At 34.6% G+C, this 17,711-nt stretch overlaps 1 protein-coding gene and 1 long non-coding RNA gene across 9 annotated transcripts in view; one reads left to right on the top strand and one right to left on the bottom strand.

Moving 5' to 3' along the window:
* Positions 1 to 7,116: 7,116 nt before the first annotated feature.
* LOC147843840 (uncharacterized) lies at positions 7,117 to 12,149 on the bottom strand. Its single transcript, XR_015490960.1, has 2 exons — positions 10,889 to 12,149; positions 7,117 to 10,126 (listed from the first exon to the last, which is right to left on the bottom strand). It is a non-coding gene; the product is annotated as an uncharacterized LOC147843840 (long non-coding RNA).
* A 97-nt stretch (positions 12,150 to 12,246) lies between these two features.
* Positions 12,247 to 17,711, top strand: part of spef2 (sperm flagellar and cilia associated 2) — a gene marked incomplete at its 3' end in the record, with an annotated part of 49,273 nt that continues 43,808 nt past the window's right edge. For 4 of the 8 annotated variants that reach the window (NM_001443954.1, NM_001443952.1, NM_001443953.1 and 1 more), the window contains 3 exon segments: positions 12,247 to 12,401; positions 12,529 to 12,631; positions 14,549 to 14,801. In NM_001443954.1, coding sequence (NP_001430883.1) covers positions 12,344 to 12,401; positions 12,529 to 12,631; positions 14,549 to 14,801 — 414 coding nt within the window. In that variant the 5' untranslated portion in view covers positions 12,247 to 12,343. 8 annotated transcript variants of the gene reach the window in all.

Below are 17,711 nucleotides of genomic sequence, written 5' to 3'. Positions count from 1 at the left end.
TATTGCTACTATTATTAATAACAACGTATTTATAATTAATAATAATAATTAGTAGTAAAAATAATAACAATAATAATAATAATTAATATTATTATTGTTGTTATTTTTATAGCTACTAATATTAATAACAAAGTATTTATAATTAATAATAATAATTAGTAGTAAAAATAATAACAATAATACTAATAATTAATATTATTATTATTGTTGTTATTTTTATAGCTACTAATATTAATAACAAAGTATTTATAATTAATAATAATAATTAGTAGTAAAATAATAATAATAATTATTATTATTATTACGGCTACTATAATTTATAACAAAGTATTTATAATTAATAATTAGTAGTAGTAGTAGTAGTAGTAGTAGTAATAATAATAATAATTGTTATTATTATTATTATTATTATTATTATTATTATTAATAATTTATTGGTATTATAGCTAGTATCATTAATGACAAAGTATTTATAATTTATAATAATAATAATTAGTTCCAGTAGTTGTAGTAATAAAAATAATAATAATTAGTAGTAGTAGTAGTACTTAATTTAATATAAATTTATTAGTAATAATAATAATTCATAATTAATAAAAAAAATGGTGGTAATAATAATGTTAATATTTATTATTATTATTATTATTAATGATTTTGTTAGTTTAGTTTCTTTATAATTTGACAGGACAGGGTATAGCAGCACAATTCCCTGAAATGCACCAAACACACACTTGAAACAATATTTGACTGATAAAAATACTAATAAATGACATGATAAACAACCAAAGTAAAAAACTCTGATTTTAGTGAGCGTACATATAAAGTGGCTACCTAACGCCTTACACTCAGGCTCTGTCCGAAATCACCTACTACTCAGTAGGTACTGCATTTGAATTTAAACGCACCACTCGTCTATTAGAAAAATACGTTCTATACAGTATGAATGTGAGCAGTATCAATGGAACTCGGACGTATTACATCCACCATTTTGTCGTGATCATGTGACCTACCCTCGTTAGTTGCATCGCTTCACTCCCAATCATGAATTCTCTCATGGGGCATCATAGGATAGCGCAGCGTGCTTGGTATGCACACCTCTCGCTGGAAGTAGTAGGTCATCCAGGTATTCTTGCATACTGTTTTTTGAATTCTTTGAATTCGGACATTCTACTTGGCTTGCATACTGTTTTAGCGTACTATAAAGTATGCGATTTTAGACGCAGCGTCAGTGTTTTAAAAGTTGAAGTCGGAATACCTATTATCCAGCAACACCACTTTTGGATTCTCTCTAACTCCTCAGAGAGACCTTTTTGTGGTGCGCCCCAGACTACCATACTCAGGAACTGGCTGTATAAAGGTCAAGTACACTTGCATTAGAACATCACAAGAAAAGATCTTTGCAAAGGTAGCATATGTACTTAACATGGACATCCCATGATAGATCAGAGGATATTTGCACACCCGGCAATTTAAAGGTGGAATTTCTACTATTGTTAGTATTATTACTAATAATATTATAATAAATCAATTTTTGTTAATTACAAATTATTAATACATCATTATTATTAACAGTAGTGGTAGTAATAATAATAATAATAATAAATTATTAATACATTATTTTAGTGGTTGTACAATTAAATAAATAACCATAAAAGAGAAATATATATATATATATATATATATATATTATTGGACAGTAAAATTGTAGTTACAAAGAAAAGTTACTAAGAAATAAAACAAATCTTGCCGTCTTATTTTCTTCACTTATAAATGTTAACATGTGGAAGACTTTTCAACATTTGCAGTTTAATTAAGCACATCACACTTTAAGTTTTATTTGTAATAAATCGTGCAGCCTTATTCTCCGCAACATTTTTTCCAAAGAAAGCTGTGTACTGTTGATCTAAAACATCTACTTTGTAGGACGTTAGACTCATTTCATTTTTCCTTTCCAAATGGTCAGTAAGATAAATGAAATTCGGCATTATCTGTTAATTATGTGAAGCACCTTTTCAGTTTTATGAATAAGTCTTTTCACTCCTTGAAGTCTTTCTCAATTCAGCTTTCATACAAGCGTAGCACCTCCCAGTTTCAACTCGTGTTATTGAATATCTAATATTAGATGCATCTATCCAGGATGAGGATATTTTCATCAAGAGATTGTCATGGGGTTTCAAATGACGGCAGTGCCTCAGGAGATTAGCTAGATGTCATCAAAGCAACGACACCTTCTCTCAGAGCTGTTTTCTTGTCATTAGGATTATTGGACTCGCATGGAGAACAGGGTAAATCACTTTAACTGGCCTAACTCGCATCTGTTCCTGCTGTTCTCAAGACTTCATTGGGCCATCGTTCAGATTTAAGGCTATACTGTGAAAGCCACTGTGCATTTCGCTAGTCCTCCAAACATTTCTGCAGCAGATTCAATACGTCAGGAAAACACTGAGCCTAAATGGAGAAAGTCAGCATCAAATCAAGAGCAACCCATTTCACTTCTCTTATAAACATTCCTGGTGCTGTTGTGCCTTTTTTAATCTTTACGTTTGATCTACTAAAATGAATTGAGATTTGCGAGCTGACGTTGAGTCATTCGTGTAGTTAATTAAGCAACTAAACATTAAGAAACAACTAAATGTAGCGATGGCCAGCTAGCGAAGTGCTATGCAGTTAAACCTCGCTCCTCTGACCCAAGTGTGCCTCAAGCCTACGTTTGAGTGAGGGTCTCGGCCGTTAGATCGCCCCCTGGGGGCTGGCTGCAGTACAAGTCATAAAGCCCGCCTCCTCCGTGTTAATGAAGGAGACTTGAGCCCAAATAAAAAAAGATATTACACTTGCAATAAAATGTCCCGAAAGATGGTTCTGGTTGATTAAGGCACTGGTTATTGTGCTGAAATAGGTGCAGATCTTCATTTTTGTAAACAGTTTGTTTTTAGCAGTAATTTAATGCTGGGCGTGTCATCGTGATTGACAGCTGTGATTGACAGTTTCTCAAAGCGCGGCGTCTGAGCTTCGGCAGGAGACTGAAGTAGACTGAAATGTTATTATTCGATTTCTGTGTTATTTTACCATGACAAAATGAGCTCAGCAGTAAACTATAGTTTCTGACATACATGATCCTGGTGGAACACTGTTTATTCGCTAAGTTCAGGGCTTTTTTCGGGCTTTATTAGTTTGCTGATACACGCCTAGCCACCCATATAGCAAAACACAGTTCCGGCTAGATTCTCGCCTGCCGGAGACTTATCTCTTACCCCTCAGACTGACTACCTCTGCTGGACCTACTCCGGATGCCTGGACTCACTACCCAATTCCAGCCCGAGTCAATCGAGCCAGATGCGGCGGCCGAGCGAGCCGGCGCTGCCGCATGCGAGCCGGAATCAGCCCGCGACGCCGCGAGTAAGTTATGCGCTGCGGCCTGGAGCTGGCGTGATTGAATATATAAAACCCTCATATTTGTTAACGTTATTACATCCATTTGTGTTGATATGACAGCAAACGCATGCTGAGAAGTTCGGGGGGGCGTTGTTGATTTTACATAAAGCGTTTGGTTGGAAGCTCGACTCTGCTCATTTTCGCGGCTCCTCCTCTGGCTCCATCAGACAGTCCTTCTGCGCATGTCAAGGCTCCAATTTCAGCAGTCTTTTGCGACAGTTTGTGCCCGTCAAGCAGGCGTTTTGCCCTCAAGGCGTTCAATGGGAAAAAGGGCTGTCGCGTCGTCCATATTTTTTACAGTCATTGCTCTGACCTCAAAAGGTGCTCTAGCGACTGACGTTAGAGGTGATTAGATGTTAATGTTAAATTAAGAGTATGTAACATAACATACAATAGTTTAGTGTGTGTGACAAGAGGTTGGAGGAAGAAATGACTTGAAAACCAAATATCACTGCAATTATTTATTGCCCATACTTCCAGTGAAACCAGTGAAAATATATTATACAGTGAAAGAAAAATATTTACAATAAATAAATGATGGATTTCCTGGGGGAGAGGAAGTAGTTAGATGTGCTTAAATCAAAGAAATAAAGATAACAAAACCCACTAACTGTATTCAACAAACTAAACTCAATATGAAAAGAAAAGCATGAAAAGAAACATCGTCAACGTACCAAATGTCTTAACTAAGCTACACTATAACTAAAAACAAAACATACACAAAGCAGCACATTCTCCTGAACCTAATGAACTAATACAAAGATGAGTCTCGGTGTTGTATATGTACATCACGCGACTTACTCACTCCAACACCCTCTCCGAGGGATCACTCAAACATATCAGTTAACTGGACAAGTTCACAAGCAAACACATTGCACTTTCTGATCTCAAAACTTTAGACATGAGCATCCTCACCGAGACCCACAGAAAGAGTAAGAGGGAGAAGGAGCGAGAGATGGAAAGAGATAGAGATCACTATTGTAGTTTGGGCTTGGCTTTTAAATGCTACGTCGACCACCAATTGGTGGCGCAAACCCAGCGTCAGCGGCCAACGTCATCCGCACAAAATGCAGATCCTCCAATGCCATTCGTACCTGTAACACATGGATGAAACAACACACCCCCATACAAACAAACGCGCGCACACATACCCAAAATACATTCTGCAAGCAAACGTAACACCGGGTTTGGTGCGGTAGGAACAGTGAGTTGCATTTGGGGGCTCGTCCGGGATGGGAGTGAAGTTTAGGTGGGGCTGAGTGTAAAGGAAGCCAGCTGGCAGAGTGGTTTGCAGATAAACCTCGCTCCTCTGACCTCAAAAGGTGCTCCAGCGACTGACACGAGAGGCCATGGTCTTTAGCCTCCTTGGTAGAGCAACCAACTTTCATGCAAAGAATCGCCGGTTCGATCCCAGCTCAGACCGGGTTTGGTGCGGTAGGGCCAGTGGGATCCACGTGGGGGCTCGTCTGGGATGGGGGTGAGTGTAAAGGAGGCCAGCTAGTGAAGAGCTATGCATATACACCTCACTCCTCTGACCTCAAAAGGTGCTCTAGCAACAGACGTGAGATGCCATGGTCTTTAACCTCGTTGTTAGAGTAAGCGACTTTCGTGCAAAGAATCACCAGTTCGATTCCAAGTCAGAACGAGTTGTGTGCGATAGGACCAGTGGGTTACATAAACATAAAATCGTATTGAGTTGTCCAAATGCACTCACTCGGTGAGTTGGAAGTCAGTAGGATATAGTAAGGTTTTGCCTGCCAAGGGGGCGTTCCCCTAATGGAGTGTGGTCAAGTTAAAAGTGTCAATGGTATCTGGTGGTTAGTCTTGAATGGTCCTTTGTCGGAAATTAACAAAAAAAAAACATACTCAAAGTACCACATTTCAGATTCGCAAATATATATATATATATATATATATATATATATATATATATATATATATATATATATATATATATATATATGTAAACAGCGCCCTCTAGTGGTATTGTCATCTGAAACGTGCAACGAAACGTACTGTGAGCAACGTATTTAAAGTTTTACACAATATCGGCTGATGTATGCAGTTTTAATGAGTCTGGGCTGATTTATTCATTCAAAAATACTGTTATTTAACTATCATTATCAGAATAATCTTTCAAAATATCGAGACTTAATATGTTGTCAATATCAGGCCTTAGTTTTAAGATAAAAAGTCAAACTCTGCCATATTTTTTTCCTCACTGAATATGTTGATTGACTCATCACAGTAGGGAAGTCAAACGGGTTGCGATGCCATTTGTTGTTGACTTTGCAGAGCATCAGATTAGTGGCCATTAAACTCCTACTGTGGCTTGTGATTGAAAGGGCATTAGATGATGAACTTTATTAGCAGTGAGATTAAATAATATGAGTGAGGTCGGCGTCTATTGTTGCTTAAGCTTTAAAACACTACTGTGAACGATTTTATTATGTCGGGATGATTAGTTACTAATATGTAACCTGTGCAGTTACTGAGGCCTACTAATGTTTATTTTTTTATTTGCTTGTATGAATGTGAAATGCACAGATGTATTTTTTTTTGTTGTTGGTGTTTTTTTAAGTGTTGAATGAAATGTGTTCAGAAAGCTTTAGCTGCGGATTTTGTTGCCCAAATGAACGTGTTATTAGCTGTACAAATGGAAAATGAGCTAATGTTCTATATGCAGGCTATCAAAATCATCTCAAGGTGTACATTCTCAGTGGGGAGAAAGTTAGACGAATGTAACATATACAGCTATGGGGAAAATGAAAGGACCACAGTAAAATGGTCTGTTTTTTAGCATTTACTGGATTATTATATATATATCAGTTTGTGTAAAATTAAAAAAATTACCCTAAAAAATGCTGAATTCTGCACAATTGCTTCATGTTGTCTCAACTCAAATGAATTAACTTCTTTGTTTATACAAATTTAAGTGGATTAAACATTAGACAATTAAGTTTTCTTAAAAATAAAATAACTTAAGGATTGTGTTGTTTCAACTCCTTTTAAATAAGTAGGTTGAACAAGCAGCGTTATTTGTCATTTTTTGAGTGGACACTTACAAAATTCACACAATCAATTTGTGTTGGGACAACTTGAAGGAATTAAGTTCACTTATTGTTACCAATTCAAGTTTTTTAAACATAAAACAATTAAGTTGTGCCAAAACAAACTCAAGAATTGTGTTTCACATCATTTTGAGTAGGTGGTCGGAACAAACAACAAGCGTAAAGTGTAGTGTAGGTTTTGTTTAGTTATGATGGTCTTGTTACATTTATTTGACGTTTCAAATAAAAATGATGTGATTTAAAAGCATTTATTCCCCATACAATTACAGTTGTTTTGACAAACAATTGTTTTTTTATTTGTTGTAATTGAAAATCAGGGTTATTCTACCTGAAAATATCAAGCTTTGTAATTAAAACATTTGTATTGTGTTTTCTAAAAATAAATATAAACATTTTTAGTTATTTTATGCGGAATAAATTCTATAAACATCTTTAAATTCTCCCTTATATTCTTTAAAAATCTCTAAATTCTAATAGATTTATACAGAAAGTAAACCCTTTACTTAAATACATGAATTCTCTTCCATATGAAGTCTCTTGTTTTTACCCCACAGCTTTTATACAGTAAGGAAAATAAGTATTGAACACGTCACCATTTTTTTCAGAAAACATATTTCTAAAGATGCTGTTGACTTGAAATTTTCACCAGAAATTCATATATGAAAAGAAAACAAATCAATTTAGTTTACAAGTTAAGTTCTGTAAAATAAAATGAAATTAAAAAAAGTATTGAACACATGAAGAAAGTTAGGTGTAGAAAGGCAGCTGAAATCTCTCAGTAGTTCTTCACCAACCCTCTACTTTTCCTCATTATAAATGAATATCAGCTGCTTCAGTCTAACATCTACAATAGCAAGATTATGAAGATGAACCCAGGGTGGACATTTCAGCAAGACAATGAGCCAAAACACAGCCAAGGAAACTCTAATACTTTCAGAGAAAGAAAATCAAGCTGTGGAATGGACCAGCCAATCACCTGACCTGAATCCAATAGAAAATACCAAATAAAGCTCAGATTTGATTGACGAGAACCACATAACCATCTAGATTTTGACACACTGTTGAAGTCTGAAAAAACTCACATCTGAGCAATGGATGTGACTTTATTCTCCACATGAAAGGCGTCTTTAAGCTGCCATCACCAATAAAGCCTTTTCTATAAAGTATTTAATACATTTCAGTAGTTCAGCTCTTTCTCTGTGTCATTTTTTCAGATTTCTTTTGTTTTGTTTTAATTTGATCTTTGTATTGTTTGGGTTTTTGCCAAAATCTGGTTCAATCGGAAACAAAACACAAAATAACGGCCATTAAATTACAGAAATATACTGTAAAATAACAGATATTAAACTACAGAAATTTCCTTAAATTAAACTTTCTGGTAAAATTCTGTAATTTAATATCTGTTATTTTACTGTAAATGTCTGTAATTTAACAGCCATTATTTTACTTTTTTTTTTTTCTGGCACCCCAGCTGCCGGAAATAAACTGTAAAATTATGGGGGTTTTTTTCAGTGCATGTCAACAGCTCCTTTTAGAAATATTAATCCCAGGAAAAAGCACAACGTGTTCAATGCTTATTTTCCCCCACTGTTTAAATTTGAGCAGCTTCCATACTCAAACAAGATGTGGATTCACACAAGTATGAGGCGTTAATGTAAATACCATGTTAACACTACTGTAAATAAACTTTCTCTTGAGCATGAAGATCATCAAATGGGAATATTGCACCCAAATTAACATGAATTAATACTACACTAAAGTTATATCACTGCCTTTGAATGCATGACGGATTCCGCATTCACAGAGGAGAGATGAGCTACGAATGAGGATTATATCAAACACTATGAGTGTGTGTGTGTTTGTGTGTACTTAAAGATGTATCCAGGCATCTGAATACTCTAATACACTAACAGAATATATTATGCAGTCTGTATTATTATAGACAATAAATTCAGATAACCCACGAAAGTCTTGTGTTGATTGTTTTTGGATATGGTGTTGGATTTTTGTAACGCCGTTGTGAAATGTTGAGGAATATTTTGCTTCGTCAGTAAATCCCCTGATGATGTTTTTGTGAACCGCTAAACTCCATTTCCCCTTATTCACAGTCGTAATGTGCAGAAAGCTTTTGTTTTCCCCAGACAGGATGGCAGCAGATCTCGTAAATGAACATCAAGGTCAGTTGTCCTCATTTTTACCTCTGTAAACTCACCACAGCTTGCAGTTTTATTTTATTGGTTTTCCACGCAGAAGCTTTAGTAATATTTTTATACTCTCTTAGAAAATCATCATATATATCAGTGTGTTTCGTATAAAGGGTTTTCTACAGTGCTCAGCCAGTGAGTACACCCCACACAAATCTCTCATTTAAATGTTTATTTGCTATAGGATGCTTTTTATTTATAGTTCACCAACTGGCCACTTTATTAGGTACACCTACTGGTTCTGGGTTGGAAGCACTTTTGCCTTTAGATCTGCCTTAATCCTTCTTGGCATAGATTCAACAAGGTACTGGGAATGTTCCTCAGATATTTTGGTCCATGTTGACATGATGGCATCAAGCAGTTGCTGCAGATTTCCCGGCTGCACATCCATGATGTGAATCTCCCGTTCCACCACATCCCATAGGTGCTCTATTGGATTGATGTCTGGTGACTGTGGAGGCCATTTACTGTAAGTGCAGTGAACTCATTTACATTTAAAAAAACAGTCTAAGAATTCATGCTTAATTTTTTTTATTTCAATTCTGTTGAAATGCTTAAATTCTCTGTCAGTAAATCATATTATAATGTATTTATTTCTCTAAATCTCAAATGTGAATTTTCTCTTATTTCCGTCAATTATTGGCCTAAGTTATTTAATCTTAAAATAAATTAACAATTTATTAAATTAACAAAAAAAGGGTCTTATATTTTATTTAGTTGACATTTATTTTAAAAGAAAGTGCATGAATATTTAGTTTTTTTTTTTAAAAAAAACATGTAATAAAATTGATGCTGAATGTAAGATTAAAGAGCAAGAGAATTATGAGTTAATATTTTCATCACGATAAATAAACAAACATCTTTTTTAAAAAGGCAACTTGATATTATTAGTGTTAAAATAATTTGTTTTATTAAAAAAAAAATGTTTTTTGAAAAATATTAGATGGTTCATCTTGGGAACAAATTATGTACCAGCAATTCTGGAATGACTCGTTGACTATTAATAATTGTGAAGTGAAATGTTGACATTATAGTTGCAAATAAAACAGATGTGTTATTAAACAAGCTCTAGAAAAATTGTTTATATTCAAAAGTAGAGATGTCTTTTAGAAATGTGTGTAAGATAAATATTGCATCGAGAAATCACCTCGCCTAAGCCAATATATGAAAAACCTATAAATGTATTAACTGATGTTGATTAATGCTATTTAATGTATTTACTAACAAGATATAACGACCAATACTTGTGCAGCATTTATTATCATTCAGCATTTACTCATGTATTATTAAAATCCAAATTGCTGCTTATTTTATTTCTAAAGAAAATACTTGACCACTTTGTCAGTAAATCATATTATAATGTATTTATTTCTCTAAATCTCTAATGTGAATTTTCCTTTATTTCAGTCTATTATTGACCTATTTGTTTTATTTAATCCTAAAAGAAATTACAAGAACATTTTACTTTTGTCCGATTTATCTTTTTGTGTAGTTTATTTTTTAAAGAAAGTGCATGAATATTTTGTTTTTTTAAAACCATGTAATAAAATTGATGCTGAATGTAAGATTAAAGAGCAAGAGAATTATGAGTTAATATTTTCATCACGATGAATAAACAAACATCTTTTTTTTTTAGAGGCAACTTAATATAATTAGTGTTAAAATAGTTTGTTTTATAAAAAAAAATGTTTTTTGAAAAATATTAGATGGTTCATCTTGGGAACAAATTATGTACCAGCAATTCTGGAATGACTCGTTGACTATTAATAATTGTGAAGTGAAATGTTGACATTATAGTTGCAAATAAAACAGATGTGTTATTAAACAAGCTCTAGAAAAATTGTTTATATTCAAAAGTAGAGATTTCTTTTAGAAATGTGTGTAAGATAAATATTGCATCGAGAAATCACCTCGCCTAAGCCAATATATGAAAAACCTCTAAATGTATTAACTGATGTTGATTAATGCTATTTATGTATTTACTAACAAGATATAACGACCAATACTTGTGCAGCATTTATTATCATTCAGCATTTACTCATGTATTATTAAAATCCAAATTCCTGCTTATTTTATTTCTAAAGAAAATACTTGACCACTTTGTCAGTAAATAATATTATAATGTATTTATTTCTCTAAATCTCTAATGTGAATTTTCCTTTATTTCAGTCTATTATTGACCTATTTGTTTTATTTAATCCTAAAAGAAATTACAAGAACATTTTCCTTTTGTCTGATTTATCTTTTTGTCTAATTTATTTTAAAAGAAAGTGCATGCGTACTTTGTTTTGTAATAAAATTTATGCTGAATTTAAGATTCAAAAGCCAGAGAGTTACGAGTTCATATTTTTATGACAAAAAATAAACATTTAATCATAATTAAAAAAAAAAAAAAGTCACTTAATATAATTTGTTTTAAAACAGTTTAATGTTTTGAAAAATATTTGATGGTTCATCTTGGAGACCTCAAATGTATCTGCAACTCTAGAATCACTCATGGACGATTAATAATTGTGTAGTGAAATGTTGACATTTTAGTTGCAGATTAAACAGATGCGTTATCAAACAAACTCTAGCAAAATAGTTCATATTCACTTAAAATGTGTATGAGATTATTGTTGCATCTGAAGCAGTACCACTGTTGAAATCACCCCTGTAAAGCCAATAAATAAAAATCCTCTAAACATTTTACTCGGTTCATTTTATTTTATTTCTCAAGAAAGTGCATGAACGTTTCTCTGAAACTCTGATGTTCATTCCCCCTTATTACAGTCTAAAATGGTCCTTTTTGTTTAATTTAATCTTAAAACATATTACAAGAGGGTGCGTGGCGTAGTGGGTAGCGCTGTTGCTTCACAGCAAGAAGGTCGTTGGATTGAGCCTCGGGTTGGGTAGTTGGCATTTCCTCCATGTGGTCCGGTTTACCCCACAGTCCAAAGACATGTGCTATAGGTCAATTGGGTAAGCTAAATTGTCCATAGTATGTGTGTATAAGAGTGTATGGGGGTTTCCCAGTGATGGATTGCAGCTGGAAGGGAATCCACTGCGTAAAACATATGCTGGGTAAGTTGGCGGTTCATTCTGCTGTGCCGACCCCCGATTAGTAAAGGGACTAAGATTATGATTGAATGATATTGCAAGAATATTTTCCTTTTATCTGCAATGATCTTGTGTTTATTAATTTGACTTTATTTAGTTGGCCTACAGGATTACTTTTTGTCATAAATGATGTAATAAAATTTCTCTGACCTTCTAAACTTCACTATACCCTTATAGCAAACTGTCCAATTTGATTTCATTTTAATGGAAGGTGCGTGAACATTTTCCTTTACATGTAAATTTCCTGGCACCTCCCAGGTTTGTTTATTCATCTATGAGCTATTTTATTTCATTTTCAGAACATATTGCTAACAAACAATAACGAGTCAACTCATTCCTCAATGGACAGCTCAGCTCTGTTGTTCCATTCAGGGAATATTGGTTGGACCAATGTGCTCAGAGCGGCCGGTTGCTGTGGCAACACCAAGCCAAAACGAGACACTCCCAAAAACAAAATGAACGGCACCGCTTTCTAGATTATTCTCGCATAATAATATAAACATAATTGAATTAACTGAAGATAATTAAACGTTCAGAATGTCAGACATTATCTGTCAGTGGCTGAATTCAGAGCTCCGGCTGTCAAAAGTCGTCGGTAAGTGTTTGTTTGTTTTGTAAGTTTGGGGAAAGCCGTTAGCAAACAAGTTAATGAGCATTATCGCTAATAAATGACAGACAGCAAATAACTTTAACTGTTCTTCTTGTACATGTTTTTATTGCAGAGCCGCATTCATTTGCCAGGGATTTTTCAAACGGTTATCTGATAGGAGAGATCCTCTACAGATATGAGCTACAAGACGATTTCCATCTGTTCTCAAAACAAAAGTATGTGTGGATTAACATTTATTTATTTGTTTGAATTTTACACACGTTAATCATATTTAAATTATTTTTTAAAGGTATGGTATAATTTATTTAAAATTCCAGGTGAAGATATTGTTATATAGAGCAAAACATGGTAAAATAGTATTAATAATAATGATTTTTTGAAAATAAAAAAACAATGAAAATGAGGTTTATTCCACTAAGTATTGATTTATAAATTGTTTTGAAGTACAGAATATTTTTAGTAATACTAATAATAATAATAATATATATATATATATATATATATATATATATATATATATATATATATATATATATATATATATATATATAAACATGCCATCTTTTCGTATTTAATGCAAACAGCTTGTATATGATGTTTGATAACATGTTTTATGTTAACATAAAACACAATCTAATAAGATCTGGCTAAAATTTAATCAGTAATTTAGAATATAATAAAAATTGCAACATAACTGTCATTTAGATCATTTAAATGAACTAACAATCAGATGTTCAGCACACCTAAAGAAATTATGGGTGTGTGGGAAAAAACACCATGCCAAAAGTGTGCAAAAAGCAAACACACACTTTAACAAAAATAAAATCTAAAAACAATTGTGGCATGTTTTAATTTTTAGACAACACAATACCTATTTTCTAACTTCAGATGAGTAAAAAAAATAATAATATTTAATTGTTTAATAATTCAGATTTTCAAACATTGAAATCATTATCTGAAAGATTTTATTTTATTATTTTATCACTAAAATTGTATATATTATTATTTTATTTAAATATTATTTTACACCAATCCACACCTAATATATGTATACACTCACTGGCCACTTTATTAGGTACACCTTACTAGTACCGGGTTGGACCCACTTTTGCCTTCAGAACTGCCTTCCTTTGTGGCATAAATTCAACAAGGGACAGGAAATATTCCTCAGATATTTTGCTCCATATTGACATGATAGCTTCAAGCAGCTGCTGCAGATTTGTCGGCTACACATCCATGATGTAAATCTTCCACTCCACCACACCCCAAAGGTGCTCTATAGGATTGTGATCTGGTGACTGTGGAGGCCATTTGAGTACTGAACAGTTGATACAAGGCAAGATGGATCCATGCTTTTATATTGTTTAAGGCAAATTCCCACCCTACCATCTAAATGTCACAGCAGAAATCAAGACTCGTCAGACCAGGCAACATTTTTCCAATCTTCTCTTGTACAAATTTGGTGAGCCTGTGTGAATTGTAGCCTCAGTTTCCTGTTCTTAGCTGACAGGAGCGGCACCCGGTGTGGTCTTCTGCTGCTGTAGCCCATCTGCCTCAAGGTTGTGCATTCAGAGATGCTCTTCTGCAGACCTTGGTTGTAACGAGTGGTTATTTGAGTTACTGTTGCCTTTCTATCAGCTGGAAACAGCCTGGCCATTCTCCTCTGACCTCTGGCATTAACAAGGCCCATCATGATGGCATCACTCATCATTTGCACCTACAGAACTGCCACTCACTGGATATTTTCTCGTTTTCAGACAATTCCCTGTAAACCCTAGAGATGGCTGCGCGTGAAAATCCCAGTAGATCAGCAGTTTCTGAAATACTCAGACCAGACCGTCTGGCACCAACAACCATGCCACATTCACTTAAATCACCCTTCTTCCCCATTCTGATGCTCAGTTTGAACTGCAGCAGATCATCTTGACCTTGTCTGCATGCCTAAATGCATTGAGTTGCTGCTATGCGATTGGCTGATTAGAAATTTGCGTGCCGTTTGACAGGTGTATAAAGTGTCCGGTGAGTGTATGTCTGTTTGCTATAGATATAGATGTCTTTATTAATATCATTACAGCCAAAATACATTTGTAACACATTAATTAATTCTTTTAGCATGCACTTGCACTCCACAGCACATCGAATGCCAAGCTAAATAACTTCACTCGCATTGAGCCCACCCTGCAGCTGCTGACCGTGCCCTTTGATCTGACCATGGCTAAAGCGGTGATGCTGGGCAGGCATGGAGCGGCCACTCGCCTGCTGTACCAACTCTACATACTCCTGCAGAGAAAGAAGAGAGCAGGACTCACTGCCACAGCCATGGAGGTCATGCAGCCTGCAGCCACGGCCCGCCTACACCGCATAGAGAACAGCATCTACACTGAGGTGATCCATTAATAGAAACTCCACATTCACTTCTTCTGTCTGCCTCAAGGGCTTCTTGAAGTGTCTTATGGTTGTATTACGGACATTGGAAAACTTATTGCTTAAAAAGATATTCTAAATGTGATATTTATTGCAAATTATACATATTTTTATATGTTTGGTCAGTAAGGTTACTATCTATCTATCTGTTTTCATCTATCGTTCCATCCTTTGTTCTATCTATCTATCTATCTATCTATCTATCTATCTATCTATCTATCTATCTATCTATCTATCTATCTATCTATCTATCTATCTATCTATCTATCTATCTGTCTGTCTGTCTGTCTGTCTGTCTGTCTGTCTGTCTGTCTGTCTGTCTGTCTGTCTGTCTGTCTGTCTGTCTGTCTGTCTGTCAACTGTTTTTATCTATCTATCTATCTATCTATCTATCTATCTATCTATCTATCTATCTATCTATCTATCTATCTATCTATCTATCTATCTGTCTGTCTGTCTGTCTGTCTGTCTGTCTGTCTGTCTGTCTGTCTGTCTGTCTGTCTGTCTGTCTGTCTGTCTGTCTGTCTGTCTGTCTGTCTGTCTGTCTGTCTGTCTGTCTGTCTGTCTGTCTGTCTGTCTGTCTGTCTGTCTGTCAACTGTTTTTATCTATCTATCTATCTATCTATCTATCTATCTATCTATCTATCTATCTATCTATCTATCTATCTATCTATCTATCTATCTATCTATCTATCTATCTATCTATCTATCTATCTATCTATCTATCTATCTATCTGTTTTCATCTATCGTTCCATCCTTTGTTCTATCTATCTATCTATCTATCTATCTATCTATCTATCTATCTATCTATCTATCTATCTATCTATCTATCTATCTATCTATCTATCTATCTATCTATCTATCTATCTATCTATCTATTTATCCATCCATCCATCCATCCATCCATCCATCCATCCATCCATCCATCCATCCATCCATCCATCCATCCATCCATCCATCCATCCATCCATCCATCCATCCATCCATCCATCCATCCATCCATCCATCCATTTCTCTGTCAGCCTGTCCATCCATCCATCCATCCATCCATCTATCCATTTATTTCTCTATAAGCCTGTCTAAACATCCATCTATCCATCCATCCTTTCTCTGCGGTAAAGAAGACAAAGTCTTACCCGGGTTGTCTTTTCAAAGTTGTATTCTTTATAAAGAAGGTCACAATTATACAGCAACAACAGTTTCTGCAGAGTGAGACACTGAATACAGAGTGTGCTCTCTATTAAATCTGGTTTCTCCCTTGTACTGCTTACAAGGTCTCTTCTAATCAGGCTATACCATGTTTACGTTAGCTGTCTCTCCACTCTGACCCATGCCCCTTTCACACCATACCATGTTTGCAACAGGTGTTTCAGCCCATCTGACCCATGCCCCTTTCACACCATATACCAAACAGTCTTTCAAGATAAAGCATGGAATGAAGGACAAAGGACAGAGTGGTCACACATATAGAAACGTTAGGCATTACAGAGAATGCATACACATCTGAAAAATGAATATAAATAAATTTCCATTACACTCTATCAATCTGTCTGTCTGTCTGTCTGTCCGTCTAGTATCTATCCATCTGTCTGTCTATTCGTCCGTCCATCCATCTATCCATCTATCTTTGTCTGTCTGTCGATCCATCCATCTATCGTTCTGTCTGTCATTCTCTCATTTTATCTATCTGTCGTTCTATTTGTCGTTCTATCTTATCTGTCGGTGTCTTTCATTCTGTCTGTCATTCTATTTTTTTGTTCTGTCTATCTCTATTGTTCTTTCTGTCATTCTATCTATCATTCCATCCATCCCTCCATGTGTATATCTATTGTCCTGTTCATCTGTCCAAATATTTAAAATTGTATTAGTGTTGCAAAGCTGACTATCCCGCTACATAACTGTCTCATGATACTTCATAAATCATGATTCTATGATGATTTGATGCACAAAAAACATTCCTGATTAGCATCACTGCTAAAACATCACATGTAAAAGATGTCTTTACTGTTTTAAATATTTCAGTGCAGGCCTGTTACAGTTTTTCTCAGTGGCTTTGGTGCATTTCTCACAACACTATTTACATTTCTCAAAACAATTAGTACAAACTGCAAAACCTAGTTGATAACCTGCAAAAGTGTGTCACTTGCTCAAAATGGATCGCTCATTCCTCAAAAGCAAGAATTGATGTCATTGAAATTATCAAAGTATCAGTGTCATCAAGTTGAAAAGTCCTAACACCATTGTTTATGAACAAGATAGTCAAGTGTCTTTATCATGTTTTCATTATGACAGTCCACTCTGTAAATGTTTTCCATTGCAAAAAAGTCAGATTTTGGAGACACTTCCTAAAAATGCTTAAGACAGCACTATATACTATTTACACAGCCATTTGCAAACTTCAGTAAAGTTAGACATCTGCATTTAGTGAGATATCTGAGTACAAGACACTGAATATGTATCACAGTTTTACTGCATTTGCTCTTTACAATTCCAATTTATTCACAGCATTGTGCAAAGGATTAAATGCTTATTTACAACAAGCATACACTTCCTTTGTTAGAGCTGTGCACAACTGTAAACAATATCACAGTACATGTTAAAAACTGAATCTACAACATACACAGGTCTGTAAATCATTCATGAAATTGTTTACAGTTTTTCTCAGTCACTTTAGTGCATTTCTCACAACACTATTTACATTTGCACAACAGGTCATGCATTTCTCAAAACAATTAGTCATTTGTGCACATCCTAGTAGCAGTTTCTCATTCCTTTCCATAAATTGCAAATGCTTTCGGACATGCATCAATTGCTTTCATTTAACTCTCTGCTTTTTATAACATTTTCATTTGCTTATGTCAAGTCAGTCA

The sequence above is a fragment of the Danio rerio genome, chromosome 5 (genome assembly GCF_052040795.2).
Source record: "Danio rerio strain M-AB ecotype USA chromosome 5, GRCz13ab, whole genome shotgun sequence".
Taxonomy (NCBI): Eukaryota; Metazoa; Chordata; class Actinopteri; order Cypriniformes; family Danionidae; genus Danio; species Danio rerio.
This window is presented reverse-complemented; position numbering and strand designations above follow the sequence as displayed.